Source organism: Chelonia mydas, chromosome 17 (genome assembly GCF_015237465.2).
Source record: "Chelonia mydas isolate rCheMyd1 chromosome 17, rCheMyd1.pri.v2, whole genome shotgun sequence".
Lineage (NCBI taxonomy): Eukaryota > Metazoa > Chordata > Testudines > Cheloniidae > Chelonia > Chelonia mydas.
The window spans coordinates 2,216,216-2,235,470 of NC_051257.2; the positions used below are offsets into that span (position 1 = coordinate 2,216,216).

General features: G+C 39.1%; 1 protein-coding gene across 5 annotated transcripts in view; it reads left to right on the top strand.

Annotated features, from left to right (window-relative positions):
• Positions 1-19,255, top strand: part of TAOK1 (TAO kinase 1) — a 138,303-nt gene that overhangs the window by 73,520 nt on the left and 45,528 nt on the right. For all 5 annotated transcript variants that reach the window (XM_037880567.2, XM_037880566.2, XM_037880568.2 and 2 more), the window contains 2 exons: positions 9,853-10,079; positions 18,251-18,322. In XM_037880567.2, coding sequence (XP_037736495.1) covers positions 9,948-10,079; positions 18,251-18,322 — 204 coding nt within the window. In that variant the 5' untranslated portion in view covers positions 9,853-9,947. The remainder of the gene's footprint in view (positions 1-9,852; positions 10,080-18,250; positions 18,323-19,255) is intronic.

The following is a 19,255-nucleotide window of genomic DNA, read 5'->3' on the forward strand; positions in this document are numbered from 1 at the left end:
TCTGTGCAAGCTGGGAATCATACCCCTGGCTCATAGTGTAGACGTAGCCCATGTTAAGTTATTGCCACCCTACACACTATAAAATACCCTTATCTAAAAACAAAACCAACTCCAAAGTCACAATTGACTTGTTTGAACTTAGTGATGGAGGAATCTTCAGCTGATCATCCCGGCGGTCATCATTAGGCATCGTGTCCGTCCAGCTTCCTCATGTTGTGTGCTGTGTTTGATACCTAATGAAACGGGAAGTGACAGAGCATGGTAAATTATTTTACAACACACAAAGTCTCTTGTGTGCCTCAACCTCGGCTTGAATGAGTTATGGTCACCAGAATTTAACAAATACCTATTTTTAAAATTGAATTTGTTAATTCTTTGAAGTTGAATCTATGGGAGAATGTGTGCTGCTTTGTACCTCTACTAATCTGATTTACACACAAGCCTGCATACTAATCTGAGAGTTTTACTCTTTATAGCCTTTTGAATAGTCTTCTGGAGCTAAGGTTGTTCCTTTGATGCAGTAATACTTGGCACAGTTTCATAAATTCTAATGGTCTTTGCTTCTCAATGGCTTTAGTCTGGGTGAGATTCTGAAAGTTGATCACTGTACATATGTGGAAATTTCAGCTAATGTAATTAACAGGCTTCTACGGTGAATTCTAAATATAGTCTGTTCCCGATACGTGTGTTTATTACGTTTAATACTTTGAAGATATTGCAAATAATTACCCAGGATATGTGGGCGGCACAGATGCATTTTACTGTAGTGTCAGATAAGAACGGCCAGACTGGGTCAGACCAATGGTCCATCTAGCCCAGTTTCCTTGTCTTCTGACAGTGGCCTGTGTCAGATGGAATGAACAGAACAGGGCAATTTCAAGTGATCCATCCCCTATCGTCCAGTCCCAGCTTTTGGCAGTTGGAGGTCATGGATCATGGGATTGTAACCCATACCATCTTGGTGAATAGACCTGGATGGACCTATCCTCCATGGACTTACCTAATTCTTATTTTAACTCAGTTATACTTTTGGCCTTCACAACATCCCATGGCAATGAGTTCCACAGGTTGACTGTGCATTGTGTGAAGAAGTACTTCCTTATGTTTGTTTTAAATCTGGTGCCTATTAATTTGATTGGGTGAACCCTAGTTCTTGTGTTATGTAAAGGGAGAAATAACACTTAAACTTTCTCCATACCATTTATGATTTTGTAGACCTCTACCATATCTCTCCTTAGCCATCTCTTTTCTAAGATGAATAGTCCCAGACTTTTTAATCTCTCCTCACATGGAATCTATTCCATACTCCTCATTGTTTTCGTTGCCCTTCTCTGTATGTTTTACAATTCTAATATATCTTTTTTGAGGTGAGATGACTGGAACCACACCCAGTATTCAAGGTGTGGGCGTACCATGGATTTACTGTGCTCTGTCTATACAGGCATTACGAGTGAATTTTGACAGCCCTGCTGTGGTAGTCCTTAAACTTTGTTGTAAGGCCTACATAAGACAGGGCTTAAATCTACACTTCGCATATGGCAGTTGAGGATGCAGAGCTTTGTTTGTACTGCCTTTAAGTATCCCATTGGATCTTAGTCACGGGGTGGGGTCTTGTTTTAGCAAGGGATGACGTGGGTAACAGGCAGGCAGAAAACACAAAAGAGAACAAGTCTTCCAAACGTGGTTTTTTCCCCTTTCTCATTTTGCAAGTTCATGATGTCAGTGGTTCTGAGGGGTGTGTATGTATACAATGAACATAATTATAGCAGCATAAAATTTTATGTACACAAGGACTTTCATGGGTGTATTCGTGCAATTTTTACTAATTGATCATGTGAAAGTAATTTGATAAAATATTTTGGCCTGTAATCAGTTTCAGTGACATTACTACTACCCAGTAAAATAAACACAGTGCAGACTAGTATGTGTAAAAGGAGTTGGTCAGAATTTATACCACCGTGATCCTTCTCTGGTTTGATTAGAATATAATTTTTTTTTAATTGTATCAACTTTTTGGAGTAACTCTCTGATTATGAGTGGAATTGTCAAATTAAATTACATTCCAGTCGTCATTAATATTTTATATAATATCTTTTCTTAAATATGGATGATCACCAATGAGGCATACCGTACAATTTGGGTTTTATGCACCAATGTAGCTGTTCTAGTGCAGAGGTGCTGCACTGGAGCAAAAAGTAGATTGCATGCATGCAGCATGACCCTGAATTTGAAAATTAAAGTGCTGTGGTATATGTTGGGCACAGCAGGATTTAGATAAATCAGAATCATCAGATAAAATTAGAATAATTGCCTTCAAATACCAATGGTATTGAGAGGTTTGAGTGACTTCATATGAAGAGAATACAACCATAGCAATTGTTGTACCAAAATTCATAAGAATTGAATCCTTCAGTTTTCAGTGCAATTTAGTTGTGATCTCCTATTTTGTACTATGATATATTTGCATTATTAATAAAATAATGCATACACACTTTCCACCCTCTCCCTGAAATCTCCTTTCCTCCTTCCGACTCCCACCTCTCCCGAAAATTAAAGCATCTTTGTTCTAAGAAAGGGGGTAGCAAGGTGGATAAAAATATTTATTTTTTATTTAAATTGGATTTTTCTGATTTTATTTAAATTATATTTTTTTCTTTTTAAAAATAAATCTGTTTAAAATGAAATCTGAATTTAATATAAAGTATGTTGCAGCCTAAACTTGTTCTAATCTCTTTAAACATTTTTAAATAAATATGTAGAATCCATGAGCCTCTGTCTAAAACCTTGAGGTAAAAGCTGCTTTTCTATGTAAAGACAGAATCAGGGGAAAACATCTAACCTTTGAATTTGAGCTTTATAAATATGGCACTCTAGGTCATGTACTGTATTAAGGGCTTGTTTTGATTCATAAAAATACATTTTATATACTGTTTTATGTGTTTAATTCCAATTACTATCCTAATGCAGCTTGACACAAATCATGAGCAAAAAATTAATTCTCTAGGAAATAAGCAATATATTATTCACCATTTTTTAACATACTGAAATTGTACAATTAATAAGAATCTGAAAATATTAAGCTATATAATTGCTTAAGTAAATGTATATAGTTATAGTAAAAAGAAAAGGAGTACTTGTGGCACCTTAGAGACTAACCAATTTATTTGAGCATAAGCTTTCGTGAGCTACAGCTCACTTCATCGGATGCTCAAATAAATTGGTTAGTCTCTAAGGTGCCACAAGTACTCCTTTTCTTTTTGCGAATACAGACTAACACGGCTGTTACTCTGAAACCTATAGTTATAGTGTACCTCGTAGGTAGCAAACAGTTGTACCAAGTCTTGTGTAAAGGCTCTATTTAGTTGTAAAGTAACATGTTTTAATGTTCCTCCCTTGGTGTTCACACCTCAACTGCTAGAAGAGGGTCTCATCCTCCCTGATTGAACTAACCTCGTTATCCCTAGCCTGATTCTTGCTTGCATATTTATACCTGCCTCTGGAAATTTCCACTACATGCATCCGATGAAGTGGGTATTCACCCAAAAAAGCTTATGCTCCAATATGTCTGTTAGTCTGTAAGGTGTCACAGGACTCTTTGCCATGTTTTAATGATTATATCAACCAACAATAATGCACCTTTCTTTAGAAAAAGACTGAAATAGAAATGGAAAATTTGATTAAAATCAGTTATTTAAATTTAGGCTTTCCACTTCGTGGTTTAAATCATGAATTAAATTGCTGATTTAAATGTCTCCACCCTTGGGGGTAGAGTGTTTGAACTGGTAAACTTGCTGAATCTTGATGTGTGTTGTGACTTCCTGCTTCAGAAAAAGACAAAGGGAAATTAACGTTATAACTTTTTTTTTAAGTGGAAATATTTCATTGTACAAAAAAGCAAAAGACAGCAAGAAGATGTAAAGTTATTTAATGGGTGGAAATTGCATTAGTATGTCTTGGCAGTGCTTGTTCATTTGAACCTCACACAAGGATAGGCATAACATCATGTATAAATTTGTAACTGTTGCACTAAAATGAGTTTTTTTGTTTTTTTATATATATATATATATATATATATATATATATATATATATTATATGTACTTTAAATAAAATATATATATATTATATGTACTTTAAATAAAATATATATATATTATATGTACTTTAAATAAAAGGTAGTAATTATGTTCAAGATTCAGGATAGGCAAACTTTTTGAGAATAAAGGAAGAAAATTTCTTTTAAGGTATTTGAAATAGATTAATAGACCTGACGTTTTTGCTGGACCCACTTTAATTTGCCATTTACTATGTGAAGTAAGGCAGCGAAGGAGCCTCACACCACTTCTGTATAAGCTGTCAGCCTGGAGGGAGTTTCAGCACTGGTAAAAAGCCCTGCCTGTTGATGACATTTCACAGGCATACTCAAAAATCATGCCAAGAATGAGAATAGTGGCTAGTTTGAGGGGGACAACCCTGTAATCCGTCTCAGCTCTGTGTATCTAGGGTTCTCATTCTCTCTCTCTTTCTCAGATGCACTATGAAGGGGACATGTGACTTTTGGCCATATTGGCAGGTTTGTCCAAGCCTAGACCCACTGATTAACAGATGTAAGGGAAAGAGCATTGTGGGATTGCAGCAGTTGCTTTTGAACAACAATGTCCTTTTTGTAAGAATCTGATGCTTTTTAAAAGATGTAACATGACATCATTACAGTTGATCCAAGAAACATTCCTTCAATAATACTGAGTGTGCTGTGGTTATCAGCTCCCTTCCCCCATCTCCTTTCTCTTGCCTCTCTGACTTATGGTTTTTGTCTATTGTTCGGCTCTAGGCTGTAAATGCGAAACAGTTGTCTTGTAATGTCATGTTCTTTTTAGAGCTGTGATCAAATATAATATTGTTGATCTTTTTGCTTTTCTATCACATCTGTTATAAATGAAGTCCATTTCAGGTGTCTACTAAATTGCAGCTAATTCTTGTTCTCTACCATGTGAAACCTTAAGAGATAAAATTAGATAATACTTAGTCCTGCCTCAGTGCAGGGGACTGGACGAGATGACCTTTCAAGGTCCCACCCAGTCCTACATTTCTGTGATGATAAATAAGATGTAGGCATGACATTCCTGTACATTTGACTCATCTTATTGAGCTACATTTTATATATAATTCCTGTGCTAATCATATGTTTTAATATAAATGAACAGAGAAATTAATAGGTTGACACTAGTGTCACTGTAATGCCACCTGCATAAATACATACTTAAAACACGTTCATAATTATATTTGCACAACAGTTCATAATTCCATCTAATTTCTTATACTCAATCCATCACTGTGGTATCTGCATGTGTAATTGTTCCTTGGGTGCTGAGAGTGGGCTGTCATGGAAACCCATTTATAGTTATATTACAAATGTTTACAATCCTGGCTATTTGGAGGTACATTATGGAAATCCTGGATTTTCTTGCATCCCATCTCCCAAATACCTCTTAGCTAGACAAGTTGGAGAGTCATGCAGCATTGATAACTAGGTATGTCTTGGCTGTGCTCACACACAATAGTGCTTTCCATGTAGTGGGTCTGGCAGTTGCTTGAAACTAACAAGGATCACGTTGTCTTTGTCCGTTTCACATGCTGCCAGTGGCTAGAGGAAAATACTGCTATGCACAAGCGCTCTAAGGAGCATTATTTTTGTCTATAATTTCTATAGGAGTCTCTTCCGGTGCGGGGAACCAATGATTCAACAGAGATCTGGAGATTTGAAGAGAGGTGGGGGTATGGAGACAGAAAAGGAGAAAACTGTGCAGGGATAGTGACCTTTAAACATAACACTTAAACTCATATTTACTGTTTTTGTCTGCTATGAAGTTAAAAACCTTCTGTAGGTTTAACATACAAAATGTAAAATGTGGAAGTATCAATCTTGACTAGACAGAACAAAAAGATTTGGAGAAGAAAGGGGATAGTATGTTAGCTTTTTGCCAGTGATATAGTTGTTTTGGTTGGTAACATTTTATGGAGGATTGTGAGAAACTCCCAATGCCAAGGCTTTGTCCTCTCTAGGCGAAAATGTGAGTTTTTAACATGTTAGTGAAAATCCTAGAGTAGACAAGGCAAGTTGTTGTTTTAACTTGTGTTCGCTGGTACATGTAAACCCTAACATGTTAGAACTGCAATTGCCCTGTCTACAATAGGATTTTAACACATTAAAAGTACAGCTTTTTTCCTAGTGTAGACATAGTCCAAAATGACCAATCAATTTTGGATAAATGTAAGGTAAAGCACACTTAAAACACTTCCCATATACTAATGGCTTCTGAACTTTCAGGTTCTTCTGTAGAAAGCTATTGGAGATGGCTTAATGAAAATAGCTTAGTTATGTGCTTATAGCAGTTAAAGAAAACATCAATGCTTGAAGAAAAGGAGTACTTGTGGCACCTTAGAGACTAACCAATTTATTTGAGCATAAGCTTTCGTGAGCTACAGCTCACTTCATCGGATGCATACTGTGGAAAGTGTAGAAGATCTTATTATATACACAGAAAGCATGAAAAAATACCTCCTCCCACCCCACTCTCCTGCTGGTAATAGCTTATCTAAAGCGATCACTCTCCTTACAATGTGTATGATAATCAAGTTGGGCCATTTCCAGCACAAATCCAGGTTTTCTCACCCACCCACGCACACAAACTCACTCTCCTGCTGGTAATAGCTTATCCAAAGTGACCACTCTCCTTACATTGTGTATGATAATCAAGGTGGACCATTTCCAGCACAAATCCAGGGTTTAACAAGAACGTCTGGGGGGGGGAGGGTAGGAAAAAACAAGGGGAAATAGGCTACCTTGCATAATGACTAAGCCACTCCCAGTCTCTATTCAAGCCTAAGTTAATTGTATCCAATTTGCAAATTAATTCCAATTCAGCAGTTTCTCGCTGGAGTGTGGATTTGAAGTTTTTTTGTTGTAAAATAGCGACTTTCATGTCTGTAATCGCGTGACCAGAGAGATTGAAATGTTCTCCGACTGGTTTATGAATGTTATAATTCTTGACATCTGATTTGTGTCCATTTACTCTTTTACGTAGAGACTGTCCAGTTTGACCAATGTACATGGCAGAGGGGCATTGCTGGCACATGATGGCATAGATCACATTGGTGGATGTGCAGGTGAACGAGCCTCTGATAGTGTGGCTGATGTGATTAGGCCCTGTGATGGTGTCCCCTGAATAGATATGTGGGCACAGTTGGCAATGGGCTTTGTTGCAAGGATAGGTTCCTGGGTTAGTGGTTCTGTTGTGTGGTATGTGGTTGGTGGTGAGTATTTGCTTCAGGTTGGGGGGCTGTCTGTAGGCAAGGACTGGCCTGTCTCCCAAGATTTGTGAGAGTGTTGGGTCATCCTTCAGGGTAGGTTGTAGATCCTTAATAATGCGTTGGAGGGGTTTTAGTTGGGGGCTGAAGATGACGGCTAGTGGCGTTCTGTTATTTTCTTTGTTAGGCCTGTCCTGTAGTAGGTGACTTCTGGGAACTCTTCTGGCTCTATCAATCTGTTTCTTCACTTCCGCAGGTGGGTACTGTAGTTGTAAGAATGCTTGATAGAGATCTTGTAGGTGTCTGTCTCTGTCTGAGGGGTTGGAGCAAATGCGGTTGTATCGCAGAGCTTGGCTGTAGACGATGGATCGTGTGGTGTGGTCAGGGTGAAAGCTGGAGGCATGTAGGTAGGAATAGCGGTCAGTAGGTTTCCTGTATAGGGTGGTGTTTATGTGACCATCGTTTATTAGCACTGTAATGTCCAGGAAGTGGATCTCTTGTGTGGACTGGTCCAGACTGAGGTTGATGGTGGGATGGAAATTGTTGAAATCATGGTGGAATTCCTCAAGGGCTTCTTTTCCATGGGTCCAGATGATGAAGATGTCATCAATATAGCGCAAGTAGAATAGGGGCGTTAGGGGACGAGAGCTGAGGAAGCGTTGTTCTAAATCAGCCATAAAAATGTTGGCATACTGTGGGGCCATGCGAGTACCCATAGCAGTGCCGCTGATCTGAAGGTATACATTGTCCCCAAATGTAAAATAGTTATGGGTAAGGACAAAGGCACAAAGTTCAGCCACCAGGTTAGCCGTGACATTATCGGGGATAGTGTTCTTGACGGCTTGTAGTCCATCTTTGTGTGGAATATTGGTGTAGAGGGCTTCTACATCCATAGTGGCCAGGATGGTGTTTTCAGGAAGATCACCGATGGATTGTAGTTTCCTCAGGAAGTCAGTGGTGTCTCGAAGGTAGCTGGGAGTGCTGGTAGTGTAGGGCCTGAGGAGGGAGTCTACATAGCCAGACAATCCTGCTGTCAGGGTGCCAATGCCTGAGATGATGGGGCGCCCAGGATTTCCAGGTTTATGGATCTTGGGTAGTAGATAGAATATCCCAGGTCGGGGTTCCAGGGGTGTGTCTGTGCAGATTTGATCTTTTGCTTTTTCAGGGAGTTTCTTGAGCAAATGCTTTCTGTGTATATAATAAGATCTTCTACACTTTCCACAGTATGCATCCGCTGAAGTGAGCTGTAGCTCACGAAAGCTTATGCTCAAATAAATTGGTTAGTCTCTAAGGTGCCACAAGTCCTCCTTTTCTTTTTGCGAATACAGACTAACACGGCTGTTACTCTGAAACCTATCAATGCTTGAGTTTGTCTGAAGGGACAGACACATGTTACTCTTTCTGATTTTGGTCACCATCTCTCTAAGATGTGGGTTGTGATAGAAAATATCAAGAGCAGGCATATAAGATAGAGGTCTTGAATTTATGTATCAGAAGAGACCGATAAGGCTGAAGGTATGGGCTTGTCTACACTTAAAATGCTACAACAGTACAGCTACACTGCTGTAGAGCTTCAATGAAGATGCTACCTACGCCGGTGGGAGGGCTTTTCCCACCGGCGTAGGTAATTCATCTCCTTGAGAGGCGGCAGCTAGCTTGACAGGAGAGTTCTCCCATTGATGTAGCGCTGTCTACACTGGGGGTTAGGTCGGATTAGCTGTGTTATTCAGGTGTGTGGATTTTTCACACCCCTGCATGACCTAGTTATACTGACCTAATTCTTCTTTTGACCTAGCTACCACCTCTCGGGGGTTATCTAGGCTGATGGGAGAACCCCTCCAGTTGGTGTAAGTAGTGTCTATTCTGAAGCGCTACAGTGGTACAGTTGCAGCATTTCAAGGGCAGACAAGCCCTTATTTAACTGTGGCAGGAGAAGTGTTCACGGTGATTTGATGGAAGTATTGAAAATTAGTCACAGTTGATCAGTGCCTCCTTTTTAGCCTATGGTGTAATAAAAGAAGGTAATACTGAATTAAATTAAGCTAAAGGGCAGTAAGTTTATTACCAAGGAAGGTTCTATAGTTAAGCAGTAGAATTCACTATTACTAGGGGTCATTGAGAGACGTACTGCAGATAATTGTATAACCATTAACATTTGTATCTCTGCAAATGAAAGATCATATGGGGAATTAAGCCTTCATAAGCTGGTCGATTTTTGTATTCCTGGAAGGAATTTTTTCCCATTAGATCCCTGCATGACTGGCTAAGTGGATTGTAGGTGGGGTGTTCCCCCCCACCCCCATTTTTTATGTGCCTTCCATAGAGGGATAAGTTGCAGGCCTCTGTTGAAGGCAGGATACCAGACTTACGTAGCAGTTGGACTGATCTGGTATAGCAACTCCTGTGTTAGCATCACTCGTTATGAGTGGCATGCTTAGTCTACAAGAAATTTGGACTCTGCTCATCTGTGGACTTCAGTAATGAGTTGCTTTGCACTGGCTCTGAGATTTGTAATGAGTGATAAGTTGTAATGTTTTTCTTACAGTAATCCATGCTGAAGAGGCCCCATTCATACAGATGAACCAAGGGTTGAGGCAGCTCTTTCAACCCAGATAGTCAGTCGGCTAACTGCCCAGCAGGATGCCATCAACCAGCCGAGCGGGCAGCCTGAAGGACCCAGAAATTGCAGAGCTCTTCTTTAAAGAAGATCCAGAAAAACTCTTCACAGATCTCCGAGAGATTGGTCATGGAAGCTTTGGAGCAGTTTATTTTGTAAGTAATTTGAACAGACAGTTACTTGTGAATATTAGCTGGCTAATTTTTAACTCTGGATATTGCCTTTTTACTACTTATTGAGGAAAATTAACTCGTCTGAAACACTGAGGTTTTTATGGTAGGCTCTTTGGGTGAGGGATGGTGGTCTTGTTATGTGTTTGTACAGTGTCTAGCACGATGGGGCCTCAGTCCCTTGCTAGAGTTCCTAGGTGTTACCACCGTATTAATAAGAAGAAAAGCTGGGTCGGGGTCCATGACTGGTGCTCTTAGGCATGACAGTAATACAAACGATCAGAAGTAGTCAGGGATTTAGTTGCACATTAAAATTGCAGGGCCTAGCAGCAGCAAAGTTTGCAATTGCAAGGCAAAGTACTTGAAAAGAGACCGCTTCCATCATAAATCAAAGAGTGTGTTGCATCAGCAAGTAATCAAGTGTGTGTAGTAAAACGAACTACAGCTACTCTGGCTTGGTTAGCCAGTTAAACTCCTGCTTACCTTTCTGGCAATGTTAACTGCCAGTAAACTATCTGTCTGCAGCTGAAAAGCCGAGATCCCATCTCTCCATTCCCCAGACCCCACATACTAGTCACAGCACTAACAGGGAACATGTTCACCTGAGGCTCAGTCTTGGGCATGCTCAGTAGTGCACTTCTTCTTGGTCTCACCTGGCTAACATCATCAAGGCCCATATTTCTACCACTCTTCATGACTGGCAACTCAGCTCTATTGCTCTGCTCAGCTCCTCTTCATTTCAGCACCTCCCTTCTTACTGGCAGTGCAGTTCTGTTGCTCCATACAGTTCCTTCTCTTCCCCTGCCCCTGTGTGCAGCTCAGTTTTCTTTCTCCATCTGCCACTCAGCCCCTCCGCAGCCATTTTCTCTTGCACTGTGTCACTCAGACTGCCTCAGCGTCCCCTGCTGTCCTTATCCAACAGACTGGAATCCCAATACTTGTCCATATAACATTTCTATTTGACCTGAGCTTTTGGGGACCAGGATTTTTCCCTGCCTACTCTCTGCTTACATAGCACAACTGAGACATGGGATATCTCTTAGCCCCTTACAGCTACTTCATTTGCAACTTACTGTCTGTTAACCTAAGTGCATACTGTGAGACCTTCATTAAAAAGCCATTTTCCGGTGCAAACCTTTTCTCATTTATAATTATAACAGGTGTGGCCAAACCTGTCAATTTTCTTACAGAGAGCTATTTGTGTCAGTATTTTATGAGCTTCCTATTCATTGTTAATAATTGCAGCAGACCATGTTGGGAACCTTCCAGCACAAATTTAATGCAGCACAGATGAACTAATTAGGAAAAGCTTCTTAATTTTGTTCCTTGCTTAAAATTGTGAGCTGCCACTGCCTGGGAACAGAACGTGTGAGCAAATGTTTTATAATGAAGTAAATGCCACAGGTGAACATTGGTTAATATCATTAAATTCACTGCAGAGAAAACTGGAGATAGATTTCAGATCAACTCACTTCTCCCCTCTGCCCACTTTTTGACACAATTTTTAAATGTTTTCAACTTCGCTACATATTATTATGGTACAGAAATGTCATAGGGGATGGTTAACCAAAACGAGCACATAGTTAGAGGTCACCTGCATGCTATGTGGTAGGGGTGTGCACAAACAGCAAGAAAAGAGGAGCATTCATCACATCAGTATCTCTGTGAACTCCATATTTGTTTCAAGTTAAAAATCATTTAAGGGTTGAATGCCCTTTACCAGGGCACCCTTCAAGCAGCATGACAAGTGCTGCCATGAATTTAAATGGTGGAGAACCCACCCTCCCAAGCTTTTCAACCCTTCTCTTCTCTACACACTCTCTCACTAAACATTATTGTCAGAAAGTTCATTAACAAAGAGGGATTTCTACCTTACTGTGTTCAGATTGTACTTCTGATGCACTGCAGGTAGGAGATTAGACAGTCTTCCTAAACGACAAAAGGTAAGCTTTGCATGATGCTGCTCAAACGTTAGTGTATCATGTGTCTTTTGTTAATAAAGGAGTGTGCCCCGTAGAAGATGTGTGGTATGTTACTGTCTATTATTGTTTTGCATTTTAAGCTTCAACACACAAACTAGACGTGATTACAGTATCTTTTTTGCTCTGGAAAATCTCTTGTAAGAAATTTTATATCTGAAGCTATTTTATAGATAGACATTATATTACATAAAGCTCTACCCAAAAAGATGAAATGGACCTGGTGGGTGGGAAGAAATTTGTTAAGGTAAAGATTATGTATATGAAGTTAGATTGGGAGGGCATGAATGTCTCATTTCTGATTTTCTTGCAGAACCAGTAATTCCTTACTAAAATAAAAATTATCTTGTGTTCCATCAGCAATATTCAATTCTTGGATAATACACTATTAAAGTGTTCTCTAGTTAAGTTAAATGTAGTTAAAACTTCAAAGGAACATTGCCAAAGCTGCTGTACTTAAAGCATCAGCTTTGTTATGCATTTTGCGTCACACGCATGCATCTTGTATCATTGGTCTAGCTACTCCATTCTTGGGAACTTTGATACCTTGCCTTCTCTTGAGGATTGAACACAATATGCATGTGCATACATGCCTGAAATCTCAAACAAGCCCTGGGTTTTATGATCACCTAATAAATTGGGTGGCATCATAACAATACTGCCTTTGTTTTGGATGTCATATGGATTTTTCCAGGCTAGGGAAGACGCTTCAAAGAAACTGGGTGCCTTTAACTCTCTGGCTTGTTAACCTTCATGGCTCTCTTTTCTTTTCATATTCAGATTCTGGCAGTTATTGACTATTGATGTTAACTTATCAATAATATTTGTGTGTTTAAGGTGGGTGTTGTTTTTTGGGGGGGGTTGGTTGTTTTTTTTAGTAAAGAAACTTTTTTCCCCCCATCTACTTTCGTTGTGTACAGCTTGGCTTGGGAATGTTAATAATAATACACATCTAGGAACTGTTTAGGAACTAGAAAAAGCCATACATCCCCAAAATCTTGCCCTTTGAATTGTATTTTAATTCTGTTTTCCTTTTCTTTATTATACTTCTTACTCCACCCCTTCACCCACATGTCCAAAACCAGGTCTAGATTTCACTCAGATTCATACTCTTTTGATCATCATCTGTGATAATTTATTCTATAGGTTTACTACCTCTACTTTTTATCCTGCTCTCCAAGTTTTAGACCATTGTATAAAGTTTAACTACAATTCCTTTCATTATTTTCATGAACTCTGTTGGCTCACCTCAGGGTATTATCACCCCAGTAATTACAAGGCTTCCTATTACATTTTTGGTTTTAGTATCATCTTTGCTGCCCTAATTCTTCATCCTTTTCAGTGCAAGAATAGCCTTTCTTTTATACAGTAACCAGTGCTAGGTAGAGTGCTCCAGAGAGGGCAAGGAGGTGGGTATATTGACTCTTTTTTGTTATGTCTATGTTCCTTCTGCTGCTATAATCTGGTATCTTCTTTGCCCTTTTTTTATTGTAGCTGTTCACCCATTTGATTATTTCAGTGATTCCCTCCTCCCTCACCCAAATAAACCTTAAATCCTTTGTGATAAGTGTGCTAGGTGATTGCTCTATTCAACAGATATTCCCAAGATTTTCTTTTCTCCCAGTCTAATTGTTCTACCTTGAATATTTGTCATCTGTCGGGCCAATCACCCAAATAGGCCAAATATTTTAGATGTTTTTTGGAGTATGTGGGGCAAGGGAAGTATTTTTATGGTAGGTTCAGGGTGGTATTTTAAGCACTCTCTGTTAACCCGCCAGTATCTCTTGCTACATGAAACCTGTGCAGTGTTGTTCTTAATTAGTTTCCTAATTGTTTGTTGAAGGTTTAAGGGTAGTAAACCCAAGCACTATAGGAATATGGACAAACAGAAAGATAGTAGCACAACAACAGAATTGCAGCTGGTATGGAAACAAATAAGAATATCGTCAGATGAGTGTAGCAGGATGTATTCAAGAGTATAAAGTATAAAACTAAAGCTAGTTTAAAAAACAAAACGTATTTGAATTTTGCCTCCTTGGGATAGAGTCTGGCCTTGTGGTGAAGGTGAAAGGCTGGGAGACCGGAGCCCTGAGTTCTCTTCCTTGCTGTGGTGCGGATTACTTCTGTGATCTTGGGCAAGTCAGTCCCCCACCCACTTTGTAAATGAGGATACTTCTGTCCCTCACAAGTCTGTTGCAAGACTGAGTTGATATTAATTAAGTGCATTGGGATCCTTTGATGGAACCACAATAGAATTTTGTTGTTATATTCCAAGGTCCCAACCTCAGAGATGCTGTAGATTAGGGGTGAAATCCTGACCCTGTGGAAGTCCATAGGAGTTTCACTGTTGACTTCAGTAGGGCCAGAATTATACCTTCAGTGCCTTCATCAGGTGCACAGGATGCAGCCATGGCTGAAGTTTGTTACTGATAGTTGGGCTGCCAAAGACTGTTGCAGATGTTCATTTCATTGTGATGCAAAGGGAATTTTCTCAAGAAGGATGGGGATCCAGAGGTTTCTAGATTTTTGCCTGGTCATAGTGTTTTTCTTCTAGTAGATCAGTGCTAGATGTTTGGCTTCCAGGGCACTCTTCAGGAGCCACCTGTCCCCGCTTATTCAAAAATCAGGTGTGCTGGTATTTGCTAATATCAAAGCAGGTTTGTCCTTGTCAGTGTTGGTACCTGTAGTTCATTTCAAATAATGAATCCAAATAGGGGATACAAGGGCCCTCTGAAACAGAGTGTATTAATGTTGGCCTGTTAAAATCCACACCTCCAGCAACTCAGTAGTGTTGTGGATAAAAATCTCAGAAAGATAGAGAAAATTGCATGAGCAGAATTATTTCTCAGTTGAATATTTTTCCCAGTTTTCATGAGGTGACAACAGCTCTTTAAATCTTACTTCTTATTTCTGCCTTTTATTTCAACAGAAACGCAGGGCATGTTTTTGCTGTATTTTGGATTGGCGGCAGCCCTCACTTAAGATCTGCTTTGTGCTTAATAAATTACGGCCCTAGCTAATACTAATGGGCGTGGTTGTGGCAGAGGAAACAGTTGGGTCTGTGAACAGTTTCCTCTCTCTGGAGAAGATCTAGGAGTTACAATGTTTAAATTGTACTGGTAAAAAAAATAATTTTTGCATTTTTAATAGTTACCTTAAATAGATTGAAATGTAGACTCAACACTGAAATGCAGCATCCTCAGTAACAGAAAGAAAATGGTAAAAGCTAGTCAGAAGTTCATCATTGAGGTAAGAGGGTTTCAGAATTCACTGTCAACAATGAATGGCAAAGTACCAGAATATGGCTGAGAAACCCCTTTACAAACTCTGGAGTCCTGAATGTAATGAAAGTTCTGGAAGCCTGTGTTTGATAGATTGCAACACTGAGTGATAAGGTCAGATTTGCTAATTTTGTAACCTGAAATTTAACTTGAGTATTCTTTTGTTAACTGTAGCTTGAAATTGGAGCAGGTAAGGTAATTTAGCTTTCTTCATACTTTCACCTTCTACATTGTTGGAGATCCTTCATTGTAAGGCTGCATTGAAATGGCTAGTAGAGTTAGTATTTTAGTACTAGTGTCATTGAAATTCATGACATACACCGTTATTTTGGCTTTGTGGTCAAGTCAAACACACATGAGAGAGAGGCCCTGAGGAGTTCCCCGCCTCCTTAGCCATGTATGGAACTTTCAGCAGAGGATTGGTTGGGATTTTGTTCTGCTAAACAACAAGATGCTCTCCTGTTTGCTTTGAGGCTGTGTGCTGTTCCTTGAGACTGTGAGGGCCTCTGCTAAAACATAATGAAAATTAAAACAATAGCTTTACTTCAGAACACATTGGGTTCCCACTGACAGCATTATTATATTGTCCCCTCCCTATATTGTCATCTTGTCTTAGTTTAGATTGTAAATTTTCTGAGAACAGGAAATCAGTCTGTAACATGAAGAGCCATTAACGTTTATTGTGCTATACTCATCCTAGGGGTACTTAAGCGATTAGTTGAAGCAATCTCAGCACTGTTAGCAATTATCTTTGAGAATTCATGGAGGACTGGTGAAGTCCCAGAGGAGGAGGAGGGCATATATAGCATCTCTCTTTAAAAGGGGAACAAAGAGGAACGGGGACTCATGGACCAGTCAACCTAACTTCAGTATCTGGAAAGATACTGGAACAAATTATTAATCAATTTGTAAGCACTTAGAAGATAATAGAATTATAAGAAATAGCCAACATGGATTTGTCAAGAACAAATCATGCCAAACCAACACCATTTCCTTCTTTGACAGGTTTACCGACCTAGTGGATAGGGAGCAGGGAAGGTATAGACGTGATGTGTGTTGATTGTATAGTAAGGATTTTGACATAGTTGCATATGACGTTCTTATAAACAAACTAGGAAAATGTCATCTAGATGAAATTTCTATAAGAGGGGTGTCAAACTGGTTAAAAAAATGATTACAAAGATGAGTTATTTTAACGGTTTGCTGTCAGACGGAGAGGATTTATTTAGTGAGGTCCTGCATGGGTTTGTCCTGGGTCTGGTGCTTTTCACTATTTTCATTAATAACTTAGATAATGGAGTGGAAAGCATGCTTATAACATACGAAGATAACACCAAGATGAGAAGGGTTTGCTAGCACAAATTAGAGAAAAGGATTCGAATTCAAAAAGACCTTGACAAATTGGAGTATTGACCTGAAATCAACAAGGTGAAATTCATTAAAGATAAGAGCTAAGTATGAAGCTTAGGAAGGAAAAATCAAACACACAAAACTAAACGGGGAATTGCTGGCTAGACAGTAGTACTGCTGAAAAGGATCTGGGAGTTATAGTGGATCACAAATTGAATGAGTCAACAATGTGATGCAATTGTGAAAAAGGCTAATATTATTTTGGGGTGTATTAACAGGAGTATCACATGCAATACACAGGAAGTAATTGTCTTGCTCTCCTCAGCACTGGTGATGCCTCAGCTGGAGTACTTCATCCAATTGTGGATGCCACACTTGAGGAAAGATGTGGACAAATTGGAGAGATTCCAGAGGAGAGCAACAAAAATGATAAAAGGTTTAAAAACCCAGACCTTTGAGAAAGGGTTAAAAAAACCTGGGCGTTGTTTAGTCTTGAGAAAAGAAGAGGAGGGAGGACCTGATAAGTCTTCAAGTGTGTTAAGGGCTGTTTTAAAAAGGATTGTGATCAATTTGTTCTCCACATCCACTGAAGGTAGGACAAGAAGTAATGGGCTTAATCTGCAGCAAGGGAGATTCAGGTTAAATATTAGGAAAAAAACTTTTAACTGTAAGGATAGTTAAGTTCTAGAATAGGCTTCCAAGAGAAGTTGTGGAATCCCCATCATTGGAGGTTTTTAAGAACAGGTTGGGCAAACCTGTCAAGTATGGTCTAGGTTTACTTGGTCCTGCCTCAGCATGGGGGGCTGGACTACATAGCCTCTTGAGATTCCCTCCAGCCCTACATTTCTATGATTTTATAAGTTGTAAATAATGCTGGACAAGAAATGCAAGAATCAGAATTTGAAAATAAATGTACGTCTCTTTATGGCAAACACCTTCATTTATGTGATCTACTTTGTATCACATTCCACATTTATCTTCTCCCTGCAGCATCAGAAAGGTGTCCAGTATTTGCAGCTGATGTCAGAAATATCAGAGTAATTTTGGCCATATGATATTGCAGTATGTTCCCTTCTGTTTGGAGTGGAATGGGAGAGTGGGACTTGATTTCACTTGTTCAGATTACTTATGGCAGGGCCGTGGGGAAGGGCAGAGGTTGGTTTAGAGATGATCTATTCTACTTCTTAAAATCAGAAAAACCACATTTACAGAGATGCTCTTTAGTCTAGAAGTAACTTACAGAGAGCTGATGGATGCAGACAATAGATGGGATGAGTTGAGAATCATGTCCCACAAATAGGAGTGTGATTTTTTTTTTTTTGGATTTTTTTTTTTATTTAATTTAGTTTCTGAATATATCCAACATTCATCACCCCTAGTGAAATGCATTATTTTAACTTTCTATATCCAGGCTAACTATTAAATGGATAAAGCCTTTTCAGTACTTCTATTCCAGTGAGAAATCATTCTGTGTTTGTTTTATTTTCTTTACTGGGTATTTTCTTTATGATACGAGATATTAATACTTCATGTTTTAATGTTACAGGCACGTGATGTGCGCACCAATGAAGTGGTGGCCATCAAGAAAATGTCATATAGTGGGAAGCAATCCAATGAGGTATGTGGAATATCTTGTATATTAAACCCATATTGCTGTGATATATGCTGACTTGAATTAATCTAAGCTATCCTGAGGGAGAATCTTTATATAATAGTTAAGATGAATCGGGGCATTGTATAAACAGAATAAGTTTCTTTGAGCATTTTCAACATGCTTCTAACTAGTCCGCTCCTGGCATGTTATGCAGGATTTATTTCACTCAGCCAGGAAGAGCCATATTTTATGGAACTGCATAATATGTAAGCAAAATGGTAAAATAAAACATAGTGTGTATCAAGAGCGACAGCATTCAGACTTAGTAGGAAGCTGAGTTGCCTTTTTAGCCTTAAATGTTCCATTCTGAATTCCATTTAAAAAAACCACCCTGTTGCTTGCTAGATAAAGGCTTGCTAGGAATGATAGCAATGAATACAATAGAGACATAGACTCAGAAGGATGCCTGCCTATAAAATGTAATAATAGCAGATCAAGCCAGAATTTTTCCTTTTCCTAAATGGTCTCCGCTGAACAATATAATTTTGAGGATCTTGAAAGAAAGAATGAAAAAGAGAGAGAATAATAGGAAATATGATAAAGCAGCATAAATGTGGGGAGATTCTCTGGTCTGTGCTTAAGATAGACTTTTAAGAGCCATCAATAAGGCTAAACATTAAATATTTTAATGGCATCCCCAGATTTTTTTCTTTCTAGAACACTCTAGCAGAGATCATTAGCTTGTACTTTATGTGATTCTGAAGCTCTAATTTAGAAGCTTGAAAAGCCATGGATTGGAGTTGACTAGCTTGGTTGGAATGCTTCCTGATAGTGAAATCTATTAGGTTATGGAATAGTTTTATATAAGTAGTACAAGTGCTGTTGCCCAACGAAGTCAGAAAAAGATTGTTCCTTATACTGTGTTCTCCTGTGCTTTAAGCAGCCCTGCACTGGCAA